We start from the raw sequence: 20,159 nt of genomic DNA, 5'->3' as shown, positions 1-20,159 counted from the left end.
ATAAATAAATTTGGTTTTCAATTATCCATTTGAATATACAAACATTTATTTATATTTATATTTATATTTATTTATCTATTTATTTGTTTATTTTCTTATTTTTTTTTTTTTTTTTTGTTAAAATGTAATTTTAATTTTAATTTAGCTACATAAATATATGCATATTATACACACATATGTATATACATTTTTTTTAATAATATTTAATTTTATACTCTCATTTGAACAAATATATTTTCATTATATAAGTAAAAGGTATATAATATTTTTTTCTATAAAATACAAAAGAATGAAATAAAATTAAATTATACACAATAACACTTCATTGTGTAATTGTTGTGTTTTCCTTTTTTTTTTTTTTTTTTTTTTTTTTTTTTCTTTTTATTTTCCCCATCTATAGAATATTATATCACTTAATAATTTCATGTCCTTTTAATTAATATATCGATTATACACAATGGAAAAACAACTTGCTCACACATAATATTATATTTGTTTGTATTTTTAAGAAAATATTTTAAGAAGTATAAAACTGAATTATGTGCAAAAGAAACTCCTACAAAAATAAAAAAGAATTATTAAGACAACGTGTATGCAAAAAAGAAATTATATGTAGACAAATATATGGCACATATATATATATATATATATATATATATTCAACAGATAGGAAAATACGCAGACAAAAGCATATACATAAACATATACATAAACATATACATATATATATATACATAAACATATACATATATATATACATAAACATATACATATATATATACATAAACATATACATATATACATATATATATATCTATATACACACATATGACCACATTAATATATTTATCATTTTATTGTTTACCTTTATGCGTTTGCGTAAAGTCGCTTATGGAAAAATTGTTCACTTTAAATATGATAAACTTTAAGATATGATAGAAATTGTAAAAAATTCTTAATTGTTTGAAGGTCATATAATTATATATATTAAGAAAATGAAATATGGTCATAGACCTATATATATATATTATATCATTCTTTGTTAATGGAGATGTTTCATATATTGAATTTTTATTGTATATTTTATACTTTGTAATTTCATTAAAATTTGATACAATTATATTATATGTAGACTTATCCAAGGAATTTATAAATGCATGAAATAATTGTTTTAATAATCGTAATGATAAAGACACGTGATAATTATAAAATTGTGGTTGATACATATGTACAAATAAATGTATTATATTTGAATAAAATAAAAGTGACATATATTTAATATTTAATTGTTTATAATTTTGAAAAATATTTAAAAATGTATAATTGTAAATATTTTTTATATATATATCATATTCATACTTATCCAATTTAATTATAGAAGAATATATATCGATGATATTTATTAAATTATTCTGAAATTGCAAATTAGGATTTTTCAACAAATTACATATTTTTTCAAATAAATTATTTAAGAAATTATTTATATTATTATTTATATCAAATAAAAGCATATGTACATATAAATTAAAAAATAAAGACACGTTATCTTTTGTATTCTCTAAATAATATATCATAAAATTATTCAACCATTTTAATAGTATATTTTTATTATATAAAAAGTTGGATATATTATTCCTTTTTAAGAACATATTTTCATTACACAAATTTAATGTATGGATAAAATTGTGTGATAACTTTTTCTCCATTCTTATATTATCATTATTATTATGACCATTTTGTATAATATCCTTATTTAATGTTTCAAAATAATTATTCATAATAATTTCAGATTTTTTTATAAAGTGAGGATACACATTTTTATTCATTATGATGATATAAAATAATTCGATGATTTCCTTATCTATTATGTATTCTTGTAATATATGAAAAAGATTATTTTCTACTTTCTTTATATCATTATAATAAATAAGTTCATTATTATAAGATTTCTGGTTATAAGAACCCATTGAATAATCATTATATTTATTAACATAAATTTTATCCTTTTTATTATTGTCCTCATTATTATCATTTTTTATTTTTAGTAATTTTAATAGTTCTTTCATATCAAGGTAACTAAATGTTACTCTATCAACTTTTTTTTTTTCACATATATTTAATTCTTCATAGCTATTATCCATTGATCTTATTTCACGCATCATATGATTCTTTGATAAAATATTATATATATCATCATATAAACTTTTCAATAATTTATAATAATAATCGTTATATTGACTTATTTTTTTATCTTTATATTTTTCTGTATTTTTAATTGTTTGTGTTAAATTATTATGCCATTCTATAGATGTTAACAAGATAATTTTCATTTTTATGTCTAATTTATTTATAGTAATATTTTGAAGAAAAAATAAAATATCATTTTGATTAGCATGTGTAGTATTTTGAGCACAAAAGTTTATATTTTTATTTTTATAAAAATGTAATATATATATTAAAAGATCTTGTTTAAATTTATTTTTTTTTATTAAATTAATTATATGATGTTCCAAATTGATATAGGAAAAATGATTTAATACATTTATAGAATCCTTATCATTATTATATTTAAAAATGAAATTTATAATTGTAAATATGTCTAAGTCTATCATAAGTTGTAATTTCAGCATGTTGTGTTTGTTTTGTAATAACCTTATTATATTTTTCAAAATAATGTTCTTTTGTTTTTCGTTTATATTTATTTTGTTTTGAATAATAAAATTAAGAAAGTTACAAAACTCTCTATTAGGAAATGAATTCAAATTTAATAAGCATTTATTGAATATATTATGTAATAATATATCATCGGACTGAATGGTGTTTCCTTTAAAAAAATAAAGCATTGGTTTGTTATCTATCATGTAATCATAATTATTATTATTATTATTAATAATATTATTATTGTTGATGTTGTCGTTTTTATTATCGTTTTTGTGGATGTCTTTTTCATTTTTTTTTTGATTGGTATTGGATTTTTTGTTTCCTTCTGGCTGTTTTTTAAAAAAATAAGAATAAGACAATAATATATTTACTAGCTGCCCACATGAAAAGTCGTCTAAATTTTTTAAAATCTGTTCTTTTATTTTTTGAACAAACATATTAGAACAATTTAGTTGTAGTTTATAAATAGAATGAAGAAACAGATGTATATCTAAACAATTTAATTTGTTAAAATCTTTATCAAGCATTAATTCGTAAAAATAAGAGAATAGTTGATCATTTTTAATATTCAATTTTGTGCATGCATGAAACAATAAAGAAATTTCTCTTATGGAATATATATAATTTTTTGTACTCATTATTCTATGTATAAATTTGTGAATAAAGGAATGGGTATTATTTATATTTTCATTTTTATGTATATTTAAAATATTATTCTTACACTTATTCGTATTATCATGCATAACATCATTTGTAATATCATACACATTTTCCTTATTATTATTATTATTACGAATTAAATATAACAAATAACTGTTATTCTTACAAATACCTGCAACAGCATTTATTATATTTACCCATGATGAATTGTTATTATTAATAACATCTTTTGTTATGTCTATATATTTATGTAATAAGAATATAATATCATGTAATATTTTTTTATTTTTTATTTTTAAAGCATATTTATTAACAAATGTAAGTAACATATTAAAATTAACAAAATTCATATTATTTACAATCATTGTATTTTGAAAAATAGTTTCTATTACATCGTTTAATGTGTTTTTATCCTTATATGCATTATACTCAGCATTTTTCAAAAGAAAACTAATATTACCATATTTATATTCTCCCATTTTATTATTACTTTTAATAATATTACTATTCCCCTCTTTGAAATAGGAATCATTTTTAATTTTGAATTTAATTCTATTATCATTTATTGTATCCATTATGGAACTCATTTTATTTTCTTGTATTACATATTTCTTACCATCTACAATTCTTGTACTCATACATTTTCTGAAATGTAATATTATTAGAAATGTGTTCTTTCTTTTATATCTTAAGACTTCATTTTTTATGATTTCCATATTTTTTCCTTTTGTAATATGGAATATAAATTTTATACTTTCCTTTCATATTTCAAAAGAAGAAAAAATATTAAATTAAAAAAAAAATATACATATTAATATATTTATACTAATTTTTTTATCTCAAAAATATATATATATATATATATATATATTATTATTATTCTACCCTAAAAATATTTACATTTTTCACAAAACTTAAAATTTCTTCACTATTATATTTATTTATTAAAATTTTAAGGTATAGTTAATATATATATATATATATATATATATATACATATAATCATTGTTAATTATTAAAGTGAAATAACATCATAATTATTTATTTCACTTTTTTAAAAAACTAACGGTTTTAATTTTAAATAATAAATATGCATTAAATATAATATCATACATTATTATTTTATTATATATAATATATATACATTATTAATATATGCCATACATTATCTTCTGTATGAGTAATAAAATATAAACATAAATATAAATTAATAGATGAGTAATCATTATAATAAAATATATATTAATAAAAAGATAAAATCATTCTTTTTTTCTTTCTTTCTTTCTTTCTTTCTTTCTTTCTTTCTTTTTTTTTCCATGAGAATATTAGTGCTTATAATAATAATATGTATGTATATAATATATAATATATATGAATATATTTTATATATAGCATAGCACTGAGAACAAGAAAAAAAAAAAAAAAAAAAAGAAAGATAAATATAAATATAAATATAAATAATACATTATCAAATGATATGAAAATATGAATACATTTTTTTTTTTTTTATTTATTTGTAAAAATTAACATTTTAATTTTTTATTTTTTTTTTTTTTTCAATTGAAGGGAAATTATAATATATAAAAATTTACATATATTTATATATATGTGAATTATTTATTTTTCATAGTACTGTTTTTAGTTACATATATATTTTTGTTTTTAGGATTAACAAAAATATAATATATATAATATATATATATATATATATTAATATAAAAACTTGTAGAACAAATATTATATATTTACATATATTATTTTTTATTTTGAATAATACAATAATACCTTTACACAATGAAGAAAAATATACAATGCTTGAATATTTTTTATAAAACCAAATGGAGAAATATACACAACAGTAGTATTGTGAGGTCAAAAGAAAATTTGAACCTTCAAAAAATATATACAGGAGAAAAACAAAATTTTAACAAAGTATCCTTTAAAAAAGAGAAAATAGAAGATGTCATTAAAGAAGTGAAGTTTGATTACTATTATTTTAATGAAGGAAAAAAAAATAAATACAAAGATATCCCATTAAATATATCCATAATTAATGAATCGGACTTTCCGCCATTTAAGGCAGTTGATGAAAAACTGCATTTCTCAGTATTAGAAAATGATTTGAAAATTATATCAACCAATAGAAACAATAGTGTGTGTTCGATAGGTAAACGTGAAGCTATAAAAATGAATATATATATATATATATATGTATGTATATATGTATGTATATATGTATGTATATATGTATGTATATATTTATGTATATATATATGTATATATGTAAGTATATATATATTTTTTTTTTTTTTTTTTTTTTTTTTTTTTTTTTTTATGAAAATTTTACATACATGTTATATATTTTATTTTTTTGTGGCAGGTTTATATGTAAAGTGCGGATCCAGATACGAAGAAATAAACGACAAAGTAAATGAACAAGGTATGAGCGTAATGCTTGAAAATATGGCTTTTCATAGTACGGCACATTTATCTCATTTAAGAACCATAAAATCACTCGAAAAAATAGGAGCTACTGTTAGTTGTAATGCATTTCGTGAACATATGGTTTATAGTTGTGAATGCTTAAAAGAATATTTACCTATTGTTACTAATTTAATAATAGGTAATGTTTTATTTCCAAGATTTTTATCATGGGAAATGAAAAATAATGTAAACCGTTTAAATTTAATGCGTGAGAAATTATTTGAAAATAATGAATTATATATAACCGAATTATTACATAATACTGCATGGTATAATAATACCTTAGGTAATAAATTATATGTATATGAATCCAGTATTGAAAATTATACATCAGAAAATTTAAGGAATTTTATGTTGAAACATTTCTCACCAAAAAATATGACATTGATAGGTGTCAATGTAGAACATGATGAACTAACCAAATGGACTTCTAGAGCTTTTCAAGATTATGTTCCTATACCTTATACTAATCAAAAAGAAGTAACTCCAAAATATACAGGTGGATTTATTAGTGTAGAAGATAAAAATGTGAAGAAAACTAATATTGCCATCGCTTATGAAACACAAGGGGGTTGGAAAAGTTCTGATATGATCACCTTAACAGTATTACAAACATTAATGGGTGGTGGTGGCTCCTTTTCCACTGGTGGACCTGGAAAGGGTATGTATTCAAGATTATTCTTAAATGTTTTAAATAGCTATAATTTTATTGAATCATGTATGGCCTTTAGTACTCAGCATTCAGATACTGGTCTTTTTGGATTATACTTTACGGGAGAACCATCGAATACCTCTGATATAATAAAAGCTATGGCATTAGAATTTCAAAAAATGAATAGAGTTACTGATGAAGAACTTAATAGAGCAAAGAAAAGCTTAAAAAGCTTTATGTGGATGAGTTTAGAATATAAATCAATATTAATGGAAGATTTAGCTAGACAAATGATGATTTTAAATAGAATATTAACAGGAAAACAATTATCAGACGCTATCGATTCTATAACAAAGGAAGATATTCAAAGGGTTGTTCATAATTTCTTGAAAACAAAACCAACTGTTGTTGTTTATGGAAATATAAATTATTCACCTCATTATGATGAAATATGTAACATATTAGGACACAAATAAAAATAAATAAAATTATAAAAAATAATCACATTAAAATTTATTTATACAAACCAAAACATGTTAAGCATATATATATTTATTATTTTTTACATATATATAAACCTTAATATTTGAACAAAAAATATGTAAATAAACAAAATTATATATAGCAAAATATTTAGTTATTTTAAACACATTTATATTGGATATAATTATTATGTACAATTATATAATAATGAACATATATATTTCTTATACCTACTACATTTATATATGCAAATATATTATTATCATTTCTTTTCCTTATTATTTATTTATTTATTTATTTTATTTATTATATTATTATTTTTTATTTATTTATTTTTTTTTTTTTTTTTGTGTAATTGTATTACTGTTTTATATTTTTATAAATCAAAATATGTTACATGTGATACATATATGTATATGTATGTATGTTAATTATTTATTTAATTTTTTTTCCCATATATACTATACATATATATTATCATTTAGATTAAAATAACAAATGTTTGCAAATAAATACATATTTTATTATACCTATATATTTATAAAGGTCTATTTGTATAATTAAATATATATATAAATATATATATATATATATATATATATATATATATATATATTTTAAATAAAAGTTGTAACTACAAAATTATTAAAATAAATATTTTTTATATAATCACACAATTGGTAAACTTTATAATATAAATACTTATGAAAAATAAAATCAATATATACATAAAAAAATAAAAAATAAAAAAAAAAAGGAAGAAGGAAAAAAAAAAAAAAAATAATAAATCAACATATATATAAAATAGGTAAGTATTTATGTATAATAAAATTCATATATTTAAAGATTTAGGAATATGTCATTAAAACTATAATAAATGTATATATATATATATATATATATTCTTTAAATATTTAAAATAATAAATTGAGAATATAATTTCTGGATTATATCAATATAACGGACAAGAGTTGATACTGTTCATATATTATATGTTTGCGGATCATATAAATGCATAAATATAAATACATATATATATATATATTACATATATATATTTATGATTTGCTTCATTTAGCTAATTTTACATATTTTTTATATATTCCATCTTGTGCTGATAATAATTCATCGTGTGTTCCATGTGACTGTACAAAGGTTCCATTTCGATCAGGGTTATTAAATACCACAATTTTGTCTGATCGTTTTATAGATGCAATTCTGTGGGCAATAGTAATAATAGTTTTGTCAGCTTTATCTTTAATATCTACAATAGTTTTTTCAATTAATTTCTCAGAATTGGAATCAAGTGATGATGTTGCTTCATCTAATAATAATATTTTAGGTTCTCTTAATAATGCTCTAGCTATAGCTATTCTCTGTTTTTGTCCACCTGATAAGCTTTTACCATATGGTCCAACATTTGTATCATATTTATTTGGTAATGATTCGATAAATTCATCTATAGCAGCAAACTTACTAACACGTTTAACATCTTCCAATGTTGCATCTTCTCTTCCAAATTTGATATTTTCATATATGGACATATTAAATAACATGGGTTCTTGACTAACTATTGAAAATAAGTTTCTAAGATCTCTTAAGTTATAATCACATATATTAATATCATCTAATAATATTTCTCCATTATTATTAAATACAGTATAATCTTCTGCAGATCCAGATTGGTTTGAAAATTCATTTACATTTTTTAAAACCAATGAATTATTATTATTATTTTGATAATCTTGAAAATTTGTCATATCATTTTTTAATATAATGTGATCATTTTTCAAGTCATAAAATCTTAATAAGAGATTCATAAAAGTTGATTTTCCACTACCTGTTTCTCCAACGATTGCTGTAGTTTTTTTACTATCACATGTAAAAGATAAATTTTTATAAATAGGTACATTTGGTCTTGAAATATAACGGAAATTTACATCTTTAATATCAACTTTACCTTTTATTAAATTTTTATTTATTCTTATTCCACCATCATCTCTTACATCAATATTTGATTTTCTAATCATTAATGGATAATATTTCTCAAATGATAATTTTGCATTTTCTGAATCTCCTTTTAAGGACATTAATTTTCCAGCATAACTACCAGTAAATATAAAAGTAAATAAGGATTTCATAAAGTCATCAACTAATATAGTACCTCTTTTAATTAAGAAGGATCCAAACCAATAGGCAAAACTATTAATAAATAATTGAGCGCTTTGACTGAATCCCCATAAAGCTGCATTTACAATAATTCTTCTTTTTTGTCCTTTATTTTTATAATCAATAGCTTTTTCTATCAAATTACAGAAATAATCTTCTAAACCATAATTAATAACAGTATGCATATTATAAAATGCTTCCTGTATTAAAAAACTTGGATCTTTAAACATTTCATCATCTGAACTAAATGCAAAAACTCCGCTTGACATATTTTCTTTTTTCTCAATTTCTTTACTTTTGGTTAATCTAGCTCTTACAGCAAATACACGCATATTAATAAAATATATAAAAGTTAATACAGCTGCAACAATTGGACAAAAATAAAAGGACATAACCATGCTAACCAGAAAGAGCATTATGAAATGAGAGAAAATAACAATATTATTTACTAAACCCGTTTTTAATAAATGTACATCTCTATTAATATGTGCAGATAAAACACCTGGGGTATTTTTATCTTGATCAAAGAAACTCATTTCTTGATATAATATATTTTCAAATAATCTACGTTTCATAGTCTTTTCGACTTTTTCTCCTATTTTGTTGTTATAATAGTTTTTGAGTGTTTCTGAAATGAACATAGCAATAGCAATAAGTAGAATATATATAGAATATTTATTTGAGTTATATTCTAGATTTGCAAAATCAAATAATGTAGATACATATCTAGCATATAATAAAGCAAATACGGGATATAATCCTCCAGCTACTAAAATACTAAAGAAAATTATAGTAACATCTTTTTTATATGAAAATATTTCTTTATAAATGATACGTAAATTGTTTGGTGCTTTCTTTTTTCTTCTAAACATTCTTTTGAAAAATGGAACTTTCTCTTCTTTTTCATTTTCTGCTGTATTTTTACAATTACGATTATTTGATATATTTTCATTTTCATGTATTGATAAACTATTCATATTATCTGCATCATTACCTGTATCTGAGTCTTTATAAGCGCTACTTTTGTTATCCGATCCATTATCATTTCCATTATTTGAAGATTTATTTGATGAAATCTTTTGATTATTTATCATAAGATGATAAATACCATTTTTATTTTTCATAAGACTATCATGTGTACCTTGTTCAATAATATAGCTACCCTCATTATTAATTTTGTTATTATTATTATTATTATTATTATTATTATCATCATTATTATTATTATTATTATTATCACTTCTTTCTCTATTTGATAAAACAAAAATTGTATTGGCATATCTTATAGTACTTAATCTATGTGCTATAATAATAGTTATTCTATTTTCATTTCCTTTCAAATTATTAATTGTTTTTTGTACTAAATACTCAGATTTATTATCTAAAGAAGATGTAGCTTCATCAAGAATTAGAATTTTAGGATTTCTCATAATTGCTCTTGCAATGGATATTCTTTGTTTTTGTCCACCTGATAATTTGGATGCATTGGAACCTACTAAGGTATCATATTTATCTGGTAATGATGATACAAAATCATGTATAAGTACTTTTTTGGACACATCAACAACATCAGAATCTTTAATAGTTTGATATTCTTTTTTCATTTCTAATAATTCATTTGATGTCATAGAATTCGAAATTAAAGAAAAATTTTTATTTTCATATGTATCATTAGTATTTTCTTCATAATAATTTTCCATTGCTTCTAAATCTTTTAAACTATATAAACTATATTTAATATTATTTTTAATTGAATTACTAAATAATAATGGATCTTGACTAACAACTCCAATTTTTGATCTCCACCATTTCAAATTAATATCTTTTAAATTATGAGAATCATTTACAATAATATCTCCTTCGGTTGGATCATAAAGTCTTTCAATTAATTTTAGTATGGTTGATTTCCCACAACCTGATTCTCCCACAAATGCATATGTTTTCCCTTCTTTTAGAGTAAAACTTAAATCTTTATAAATTTCAACATCTTTTCTAGTATCATAATGAAATCTTACATTTTTAAATTCAATTTTTTTAATATTTGGTAATGTTTCTCCATCATCATTATTTTCAACTAATGGTTTTCGATTTATTATTTCATATAAACTATTTGTTGCTTCTAAAGCTTTCATATATTCTGTTATATTTGGTAAGATAATTGTTAACATAAACATACTAATAAGTACACCTAATAAAATGGATATAACTGAGGCACCATTAAAATCATTATTGGGGTATTGATTCGTTGCACTATTTATAATAATTCTTGTACCATACCAAAAACCGAATGCATAAGAAACTAAAATTAAACCATTTATTAAACCTATATGTAATGCTTCTACAAAATTAGCTTTTAAAATATATTTACTATAAAAAGTTTCGGACAAATTAAATTTGTTTAATATAGTCTTTTCTCCACAATAACTTGCAACAGTTCTTATTCCCATTAAAGCCTCTTCTATAATGGACATGGTATTGTTATTATATAACAAAGATGTTTTTTTATTTAATTTTACTTTCTTATTACATATGACACCACAAACATAAATTAACGGAAAAACGCAAGTAATACATAAAGTCAAACGTGCATTTTTTATTAATGACCAAATATATAAACCTAAAAAGGAACTGGCATATGTAAAAATTGTTATAAATTTCGTACCAATTCCTGAACTCACTTGTTCTAAATAAAAATCTAAATCAGATCTTAATTTAGATCCAGGATTATTATCATGAAATTGTCCATCTTGATAAAAAACACTTCTTAAATATTCAAGCTTTAAAGTTTTTAATATTTTTGATGTAATTACATCCATACAATAACTTGATATCATTGATAATATAAATTGTACTAAACCTATAGATACTAATGATAATATTATAGGATTAATATCATCACCTAAATTCATGTTCTTTAATATTACACCAAACACAGATATAAAAAAAGGTAATGTTCCTCCTGATAATACAGCACATACAAATGATATAAATAATAATTTTCTATGTTGTGCAGGTAAACATTTAAACGGTAAAAAAAATGATATTTTCTCATTCTTTATTTTTCTAAATAATTCAGCGGTACTCTTTTTGTTCAACTCTTTTTCAACCTCTTCTTTGATACTGAGGTTACCATCTTTTTTCTCTTTCTGCTCTTTACCCATCTTTCAACACAAAATCAAATAAAATGTAAATAAAATAAAGAAATAAAGAAATAATTAATTAATTTGTAACAAACAAAATTATATAATATTAAAAACAAAATCTAAATCTTATAAATGAAATAAGCTATGTACACATATATCAATATATAAATATAAATATATATATATATATATATATATATAAACAATGTTGAAATAATAATATATATATAATATATATATTTATATATTTACACAATGACAAAAAAAATAATAAAAAAAAAAATATAATAATAAATAAAATAATATATATATATATATATATATATATATATATGTGTTATTATATTTATTATTAGATACAAAAATAGTTTTATTCAAAATAAAATAATAATATTAATAAAAAAATAATTCTATACAATTTACTTCTATTTTTTTTTTTTTTTTTTTTCTTCTGTATAATTTAACAAAAATATAATGTCATTTTTATATTTAATTATGTATATTTTATCAATATGTTATATAAGTGTATAAATATATATAATTTATTCTTCCATTTTTCTTTCTATATCCATGTTAAAATATATTTAATATATATATATATTTATATATATATAAATATGCCTTTTAAAGGAATCAGTAAAAATGAAAAATATAATAACAAAATAATTAAATATAATAGTTATTTTATTCTTCCATTTTTTATTATTATTTTATGAATACACACATATACGAAAATATTATAATAACTATACATATATAATAATCTTTTAATGTTAATATTATTTCATTTTATACATCTATATATATATATATATATATACATGTATATATTATATTTCATGTATATATTATATTTCATGTATATACTTATATGATATATATAATTATCTATGAAATCATAAAAAAAAAAAAAATAAAATAAAATAGCTCACATACGTATTTATTTATTTGTAAGAATATTATGTTATAAACATGTACTCCAAAAAAAAAAAAATATATATATATAATATATTATATATATACGATTATATATTATATTTATGTTATTTTATATAACAAAATATAATACAAAATATTATAAATATGCTTTTATATTTTATAAGTATAATATAAAAAAATAAATATATTACATATATAAATATATATATATATATATATATATATATATATATATATATTATTTATATTATAATTGAAGGTGCAAAATGTAATATAGATAAAGGCTTTTTAACAAATATATATATAAATATAAATAAATATATATATAAACGTAGTAAAATATATGTATATTTTTATTACTCAAATATATAAAAAAAAATATATATCATTTATGTATATATATAAATATATATATATATATATATATATATATATATATAACATAAAGTCAGCGCATTTTTTTATTTTTCTAATTTTTTTTTACTCAAGGTATTTATAGGATATTTGAGAAAAAAATCCTATATATAAAAAAATAATATACTATATAAATATATATAAATAATATATATTATATAGCATTAATATAAAATTTTATTGTTTTATATTATTATCGTAAAAATATTGTATAATCTATTATATATATATATATATATATATATAATTCTTCCGAACAAACAAAAAAAAAAAAAAAAAGGTTCTTTTGTTTTTTTTTTTTTTAAATCGTTCTAAATTAATTATATTATATATAAATATAATATATTTTTTTCTTTTTGTTTGTCATAAGAATTTTTTTTTTTTTTTGATAAAATAATAATATATATTTTATAAGAAATATATATTATATTAAAAAAAATATATAAAATACAAATATATTTTTTATTTTTTTATATTTAAAAAAAATATATTAAAAATTATAAATAAAAATATATATGAATATTAAAATTAAAAAAAAATATATTATATAAACATATATATAAAATAATCTATGTATAATAATATTTTTTTTTTTTTTTTTTTTTTTTTGATAATACGTATAAATAATATAAATATTTAATAATATATATATATATATATATATATATATATAATATATATATACGTTGTATTATTATTATTATTATTATTTTATATATTTATTATATTATTAATATGAAAACAGAATCTTTTGATATTTAGAAAAATAAGAATTTAATTATTTATATTATATATATATATATATATATTATATATATATTAATAATATATATAATATAAAATAATATATTTTGTAGAAAAGATTCATAAAAAAATATATAGGTAGAAATTTTGTATAAAAAAAATTTTAATAAAATATAATATATAAATCCATATATTATATATATATTATTTATTCGGGGTATCTTTTTTATATAGGAATAAATATTTTTTTATTTCTTATTCTAGTTTATTATTTTTATTAGAAGAATTGAAATTAAAAAAAATAATAATAATATAATATAATAATATATAACGTTATAATAATTATATGTATAATATATAATATATATAATTAAAATTATTAGATATTTTTATATGCGCATAAATTTAGTTATATATATATGTATTTTATATAAAATATAAAAAAAAATGTTAATAAATAAATAAATAATAAAATTACATATTATTAATTTAAACAAAATTATTTATTAAAAAAAATTATTAATTATTATATTTTTATAAAAGATTTAGAATTCATATAAATTATATATAATAAATTTATTCATCCCAGTTTTTATTATTATAAGAATACAAAATAATAAATAAATATAAATATTTTTTACTATACATTTTTAAATAAATTTATTAAATTTTCTTAATAATAATTTTCTTTATTTTTATTTTATTATATATATATTTTAGAAAATTTAAAAAAGATATATATAATATAAAATAGTCAAAAAAATATTATATTTTTAAAAAAAATCCCTTGAGAGATTGTTATATTTTCTTTATATATTTTTATATTCTTGTTTATTATTTTCTATTGAAAAAACTGTATCTTTTTTTTACTTTTATATATTTTTTTTAATATTAATAATAAAAATATGAATATTAAAATTAAACGCATGCATATATTATAAAAGAATGTTGTAATATCAATAATAATTTGGGGCTATATAAATAAATTGTTATTTTTCTTTGCCATCATTTTTGTTTATAAATTTATTTAAATAAATATAAAAAAGAAAATAATTATTTTTTTAATATTATAATAGAAGTATATTTTTTTTTATATTTTTATAAATTTCCAATTTTTTTAACGAATCGTAAAAAATAGAAAAAGAAAAAAAAAAATTTTAATAAAATAAAATAAAACTTATATATTATTTGTGGTATCATTGAATTTGGCTTTTATTTTATTTTCTTCTTTTTAAGTATAACAGGTAGTTATAACTTTATACCGATCGATTATATATATATATATATATATATATATATCTTTCATATATTGAGGAAGACATTAATTTTAACATATCCAATTTGAATTATAAAAATGTTCAATATATTAATTACAGGATAGCATTTTCTTTTCATTTCTTGTCTTTTTTTTTCTTTTTTTTTGTTTTGTTTTTAATTAATTGAAATATTAGTTATTTATATTTTGCTCTACCTGTTTTTATTAATTTAAAGGGTTGGTGATATGTTACTTTAAAAAAAGAAATATAATAAAATTATAATAATAAATAATACATAATGTAATATAATACATGTATATTTATAAAGTATAATACAATATTAATATAAACAAACATAATTACTTATATGTGTACATATAAATCAAGTTGAGAATAAATGAGAATATGTAATTTAATTAAAACATTATAAAAATAGAGAAAAAATCAAAATGTACTTTTATTATACTATATCATAAGAGAAAAAGAATAATAAACTCATGAAAATTTTATAAACGTATATATATGTTTTAATTCGATATAAAAATATTTGCATCGTTATAAAGATTTCAATGAAAAAAAAAAAAAAAAAAAAAATAGATATAAAATGATATAAGCATGTATGCAAAATAAATATGTAGCATCTTATATTTAAAGCAATGGAAGTTTCATTAATTACGTAAAAAAAAAATATATATATATATATAATAAATAAGAAAAATGATAATTAAGCATACATACATATATATATATATATATATATATATATATATATATATATATAATAAATCGATGTTATCATTTTATTGTATTTAAAATACATAAACAATATAGTAGATAAAATATTTTACATAATTTTCATACTTATGTATATTTATATATATATATATATATATATATATATATATTACTTACATATTTACCCATATTTATGTTAATTATTATTCTTCAATCATTATAACATTGTTCATAAAAACTAACATCCGATAAAATATTTTGGACTTGAGGTTTTAATAATTCAATTAATATTAAACATAAGGATTTTTTTATAAATTGCCCACAGTTTAAACAAGTGGATTCAATAAATATTTTATTTGAGGGTACTTTCTCTTTAATATATTGATAACATGAAACACATGTTTGTAATTCCTTGTTAAAGAAATCATCATTACTTGTTTCATGTTCGTCTTCATTTATTTTATTATGAATATTGTCATACATCATATTTTTTTCGTTGCCTACAAAATAAATGGAACTATTATTATTTGAAAATAAAATATTTCCCATCTTTTCCTTTTCATATGTTAATATAGGTTCCATGACATGTCTTCTTTCTGCATATGATATATCCATGGGTTCAAAAAGAGCTGTTCGATGATATAACCAATTATATTTATTATTATAATGTTCCATGATTTTGTCATATGTAGGATAATGATTAATGTTATGTGTATTTACTTTGTGTATACTAGGAATATAGTGATATATTAAATGACCTTCATCAGCTTGTTCATTAATTTGATTAATATGAAAATTTATATTCTTATCATTCCTCTCCTTTCCATTTTCTTTACCCTTTTCATCTTCTCTTTCTTCTATTTCTTCTATTTCTTCCATTTCTTCCATTTCTTCCATTTCTTCCATTTCTTCTTTTTCACAATTATAATAATCATCCACATTATATTCATTTTCTTTTCTGTTTAAATCTTTCAACTTTTTAATTGAATGAGCATGTAAATCGTCGTTCCATATATTACATTCTTCTTCTCTATATATATCCCTTGTTACGTTATCATTTCGTAAATTAGTACAAATTCCTCTTGACCTCTTACTATGTGAATACATATCATAATGTTTATTTTTCTCACTATTAATGTATTTACTATTAGATACATATATATCTTTCTCTTTCAAATTATATTTGGATTTATATTTTTCATTATTATATTTAAAATATGTTTCATTATAGTCCCTTTCCTTTTCATCTTCGTTCCCTTCGATATCATCACTGTCTTTATTATTTCTCTCGTAACTACATGTTCGATGAGAAAAATTATCATTAAAAAATTCTCCATCATAAGAACAAGTTTTGCGTAAATTTAAGTTTTCGCTAAGTGTATTTCCACTTTTTATGTTATTGTGGATATTGTCATATAAATAATTATGTTCTTCGTAACAATTACAATCGTCATCACTGTTGTGATCATAATCAATCTCTCCATGGTTATCGAATGTGTTGTTTTTAATATTACCATTATAATTATAATTATTATTATTATTATTATTATTATTATTATTATGTGTATCGTTGAACTTGTTGCTGTGTATACCATGTATCCATTTCTGAACATTTATATTATGTGCCTTCCTATTTATACTAACATCATTCACCATATTATCATCTTGCATATCCTTTATATCATTGTTAAAAGTCATGTGGCTATTGTTACGCTTTCCAAAAAATGTACTATGCTCGGAAAAATCTTTTTTATCTCTTTGATAATTTCTATATGGTATTACCATTATATTGGATATATCAGATAAAGAATGCTCATATATATAATTATTATTATAATGGTTGTTATTAATAGTAGTTGCAGTAGATATAGTACCTTCATAATTACTACCATGTTTCATATTCTTATAATAGCAATAATAAGTATTGTTATAATTATTATTATTATTATTACTATTGTTATTATTCATGTACCTATTTGTGCTATCATTTATGTTATTATAACAATGATAATTCGTATAATAATTATAATTATTCATTTCATTTATATTATTATATACATGGTGGTTCATTCCAATATTGTTATAATTGTTTAAATTAACAATATGTTTACTATTGTTGTTATCGTTGATGTTTGAGATATATTCATTGTTTGATAAATACCTTTTAACCTTATCCGAATTGTTCTTCTTATTATTATTATTATTATCATTACTATTACTATTATTATTATTATTATTATTATTATTATGATATTTTATAGGACAATATAACATAGACCCCTTACTCATACCCTTATTTATATCCAAAAAATTTCCATTCTTATTATTAAAATCATTGTCATTTATCATACAGTTTTCCTCATCCTTTTGTCTAATATTATCAATTTTCATGTTGAAAACTTTCCTATTTTTATAAACGTTCTTGTTATATTCATTATTATAATTTTTCTTCTTTTGATTATTATATAAATGATTATTATCCTTTCCACGAAAATTATTATCATATTCATTATCATCATGATTATTATAATTGTACCGACTGTTTTCATTTAATTTAATGTAATAAAAAGAACTTTTATATAACCCTTCGTTATTAATATATTTTCTATCATAATCAACATTTCTATGGTATTTTGTAATATGATTCATTTTATGATTATATGTTACATACGATTTAACATCTCCGTTACCACTAACCACTTCAAAATTTTCCTCTTGTAAATTCATAATATCTTCATTAGAATTATTATTGCATAATACATTTTCTCTCATTTTGTTATTATTTTCACATACATTATAATCATTATTTTCATTATTCTCATTTTTTTCATCATCTAATTCTACACCATCCAAAGATAAACTGGTATTTCTAATAAACTTTTCACTTTGCATATTTTCATTAGATTCATCATCTGCAATACTATCACATCTATATTCCATGTTAATATGAGTATCCTTTTCTTCTTCCTTAAAACGTTCTATTTTTTCTTTTTCTTCACTTATATTTGCTTGATAATTTTTGTTCGCATATTTTCCATCTTCTCCCCTTAATTCTATTTCATTTTTTACTAATGCATCATCATTTATATAATATATACATTTTTTATCATCACTGTGATCTTCCTCTTTTAATTTAAGTAGATTTTTTTTTTCTGCTTTTTCTTCATCTTCTTCTTTTAAATCATCGGAGCATTCACTTTTTGTTCGATATCTTTCTTCATCTCCTGAAGATTCGCCATCATTTTTTGATATGAAACAACAAGTATCCTTTGTACTAATAGACATAAATTTACAAGAATTATTATAATAATCGTCCCTTTTCTTGTTATTTTTACTCGTGTTACGCATGTTTAACATATCATCTTCTTTATTTACATCTAAATGGTTTTCATCTTCCCCTGATACTTTTAGTTCATCAATCAATTCATTTTCATCACCTTTTGGCAAATTCTCTCCCCTGTTTTCATTTAAAGAGACACTTTCGGAGGAATGGGAATTATTCCTAATTTCTTTATCAATGATAACTTTTTTAGTATCCATATCATTATGATTCATTTTGGATCCACATATAAACGTCATATTCATATTATTAGTTGGTCTTCTCTTTAATTCTTTATAACCATGTGCATGTCTACAATTTTTGTCGGCTTTACAATAACCATTAAGGAAAAATTTACATAATGTTGTTTTATAAAACTCATCTGTCGATCTAAGTTCTTCCACATGATGAGCAAAATTACATTCCTTCTTTGATTTAAAACACATATTTTTTATAAAATTTCGACACATGGCCGTTTTATATAAATTCGGTATAGGTTT

General features: G+C 19.2%; 4 protein-coding genes across 4 annotated transcripts in view; 1 reads left to right on the top strand and 3 right to left on the bottom strand.

The window, feature by feature from the left end:
• Positions 1 to 422: 422 nt before the first annotated feature.
• Positions 423 to 4,037, bottom strand: PF3D7_0523200 (heptatricopeptide repeat-containing protein, putative; the record flags this gene model as incomplete). Its single annotated transcript, XM_001351753.1, has 2 exons — positions 423 to 556; positions 866 to 4,037. 2 exons carry the CDS (start codon positions 4,035 to 4,037, stop codon positions 423 to 425), a joined length of 3,306 nt encoding a protein of 1,101 aa, XP_001351789.1.
• A 1,078-nt stretch (positions 4,038 to 5,115) lies between these two features.
• PF3D7_0523100 (mitochondrial-processing peptidase subunit alpha, putative) lies at positions 5,116 to 6,933 on the top strand (the record flags this gene model as incomplete). The annotated part of the gene is made up of 2 exons (XM_001351752.2): positions 5,116 to 5,488; positions 5,702 to 6,933. 2 exons carry the CDS (start codon positions 5,116 to 5,118, stop codon positions 6,931 to 6,933), a joined length of 1,605 nt encoding a protein of 534 aa, XP_001351788.2.
• Positions 6,934 to 8,010: 1,077 nt separating this feature from the next.
• On the bottom strand, positions 8,011 to 12,270 carry PF3D7_0523000 (multidrug resistance protein 1; the record flags this gene model as incomplete). The annotated part of the gene is made up of 1 exon (XM_001351751.1): positions 8,011 to 12,270. One exon carries the CDS (start codon positions 12,268 to 12,270, stop codon positions 8,011 to 8,013), a length of 4,260 nt encoding a protein of 1,419 aa, XP_001351787.1.
• A 4,280-nt stretch (positions 12,271 to 16,550) lies between these two features.
• PF3D7_0522900 (zinc finger protein, putative) overlaps positions 16,551 to 20,159 on the bottom strand; it is a gene marked incomplete at both ends in the record, with an annotated part of 4,659 nt that continues 1,050 nt past the window's right edge. Inside the window, one exon of the mRNA XM_001351750.1 lies at positions 16,551 to 20,159. This exon is cut by the window's right edge and continues 1,050 nt beyond it. Within this exon, the coding sequence (XP_001351786.1) occupies positions 16,551 to 20,159 (3,609 nt within the window).

Source organism: Plasmodium falciparum (assembly GCF_000002765.6).
Source record: "Plasmodium falciparum 3D7 genome assembly, chromosome: 5".
Lineage (NCBI taxonomy): Eukaryota > Apicomplexa > Aconoidasida > Haemosporida > Plasmodiidae > Plasmodium > Plasmodium falciparum.
This window is presented reverse-complemented; position numbering and strand designations above follow the sequence as displayed.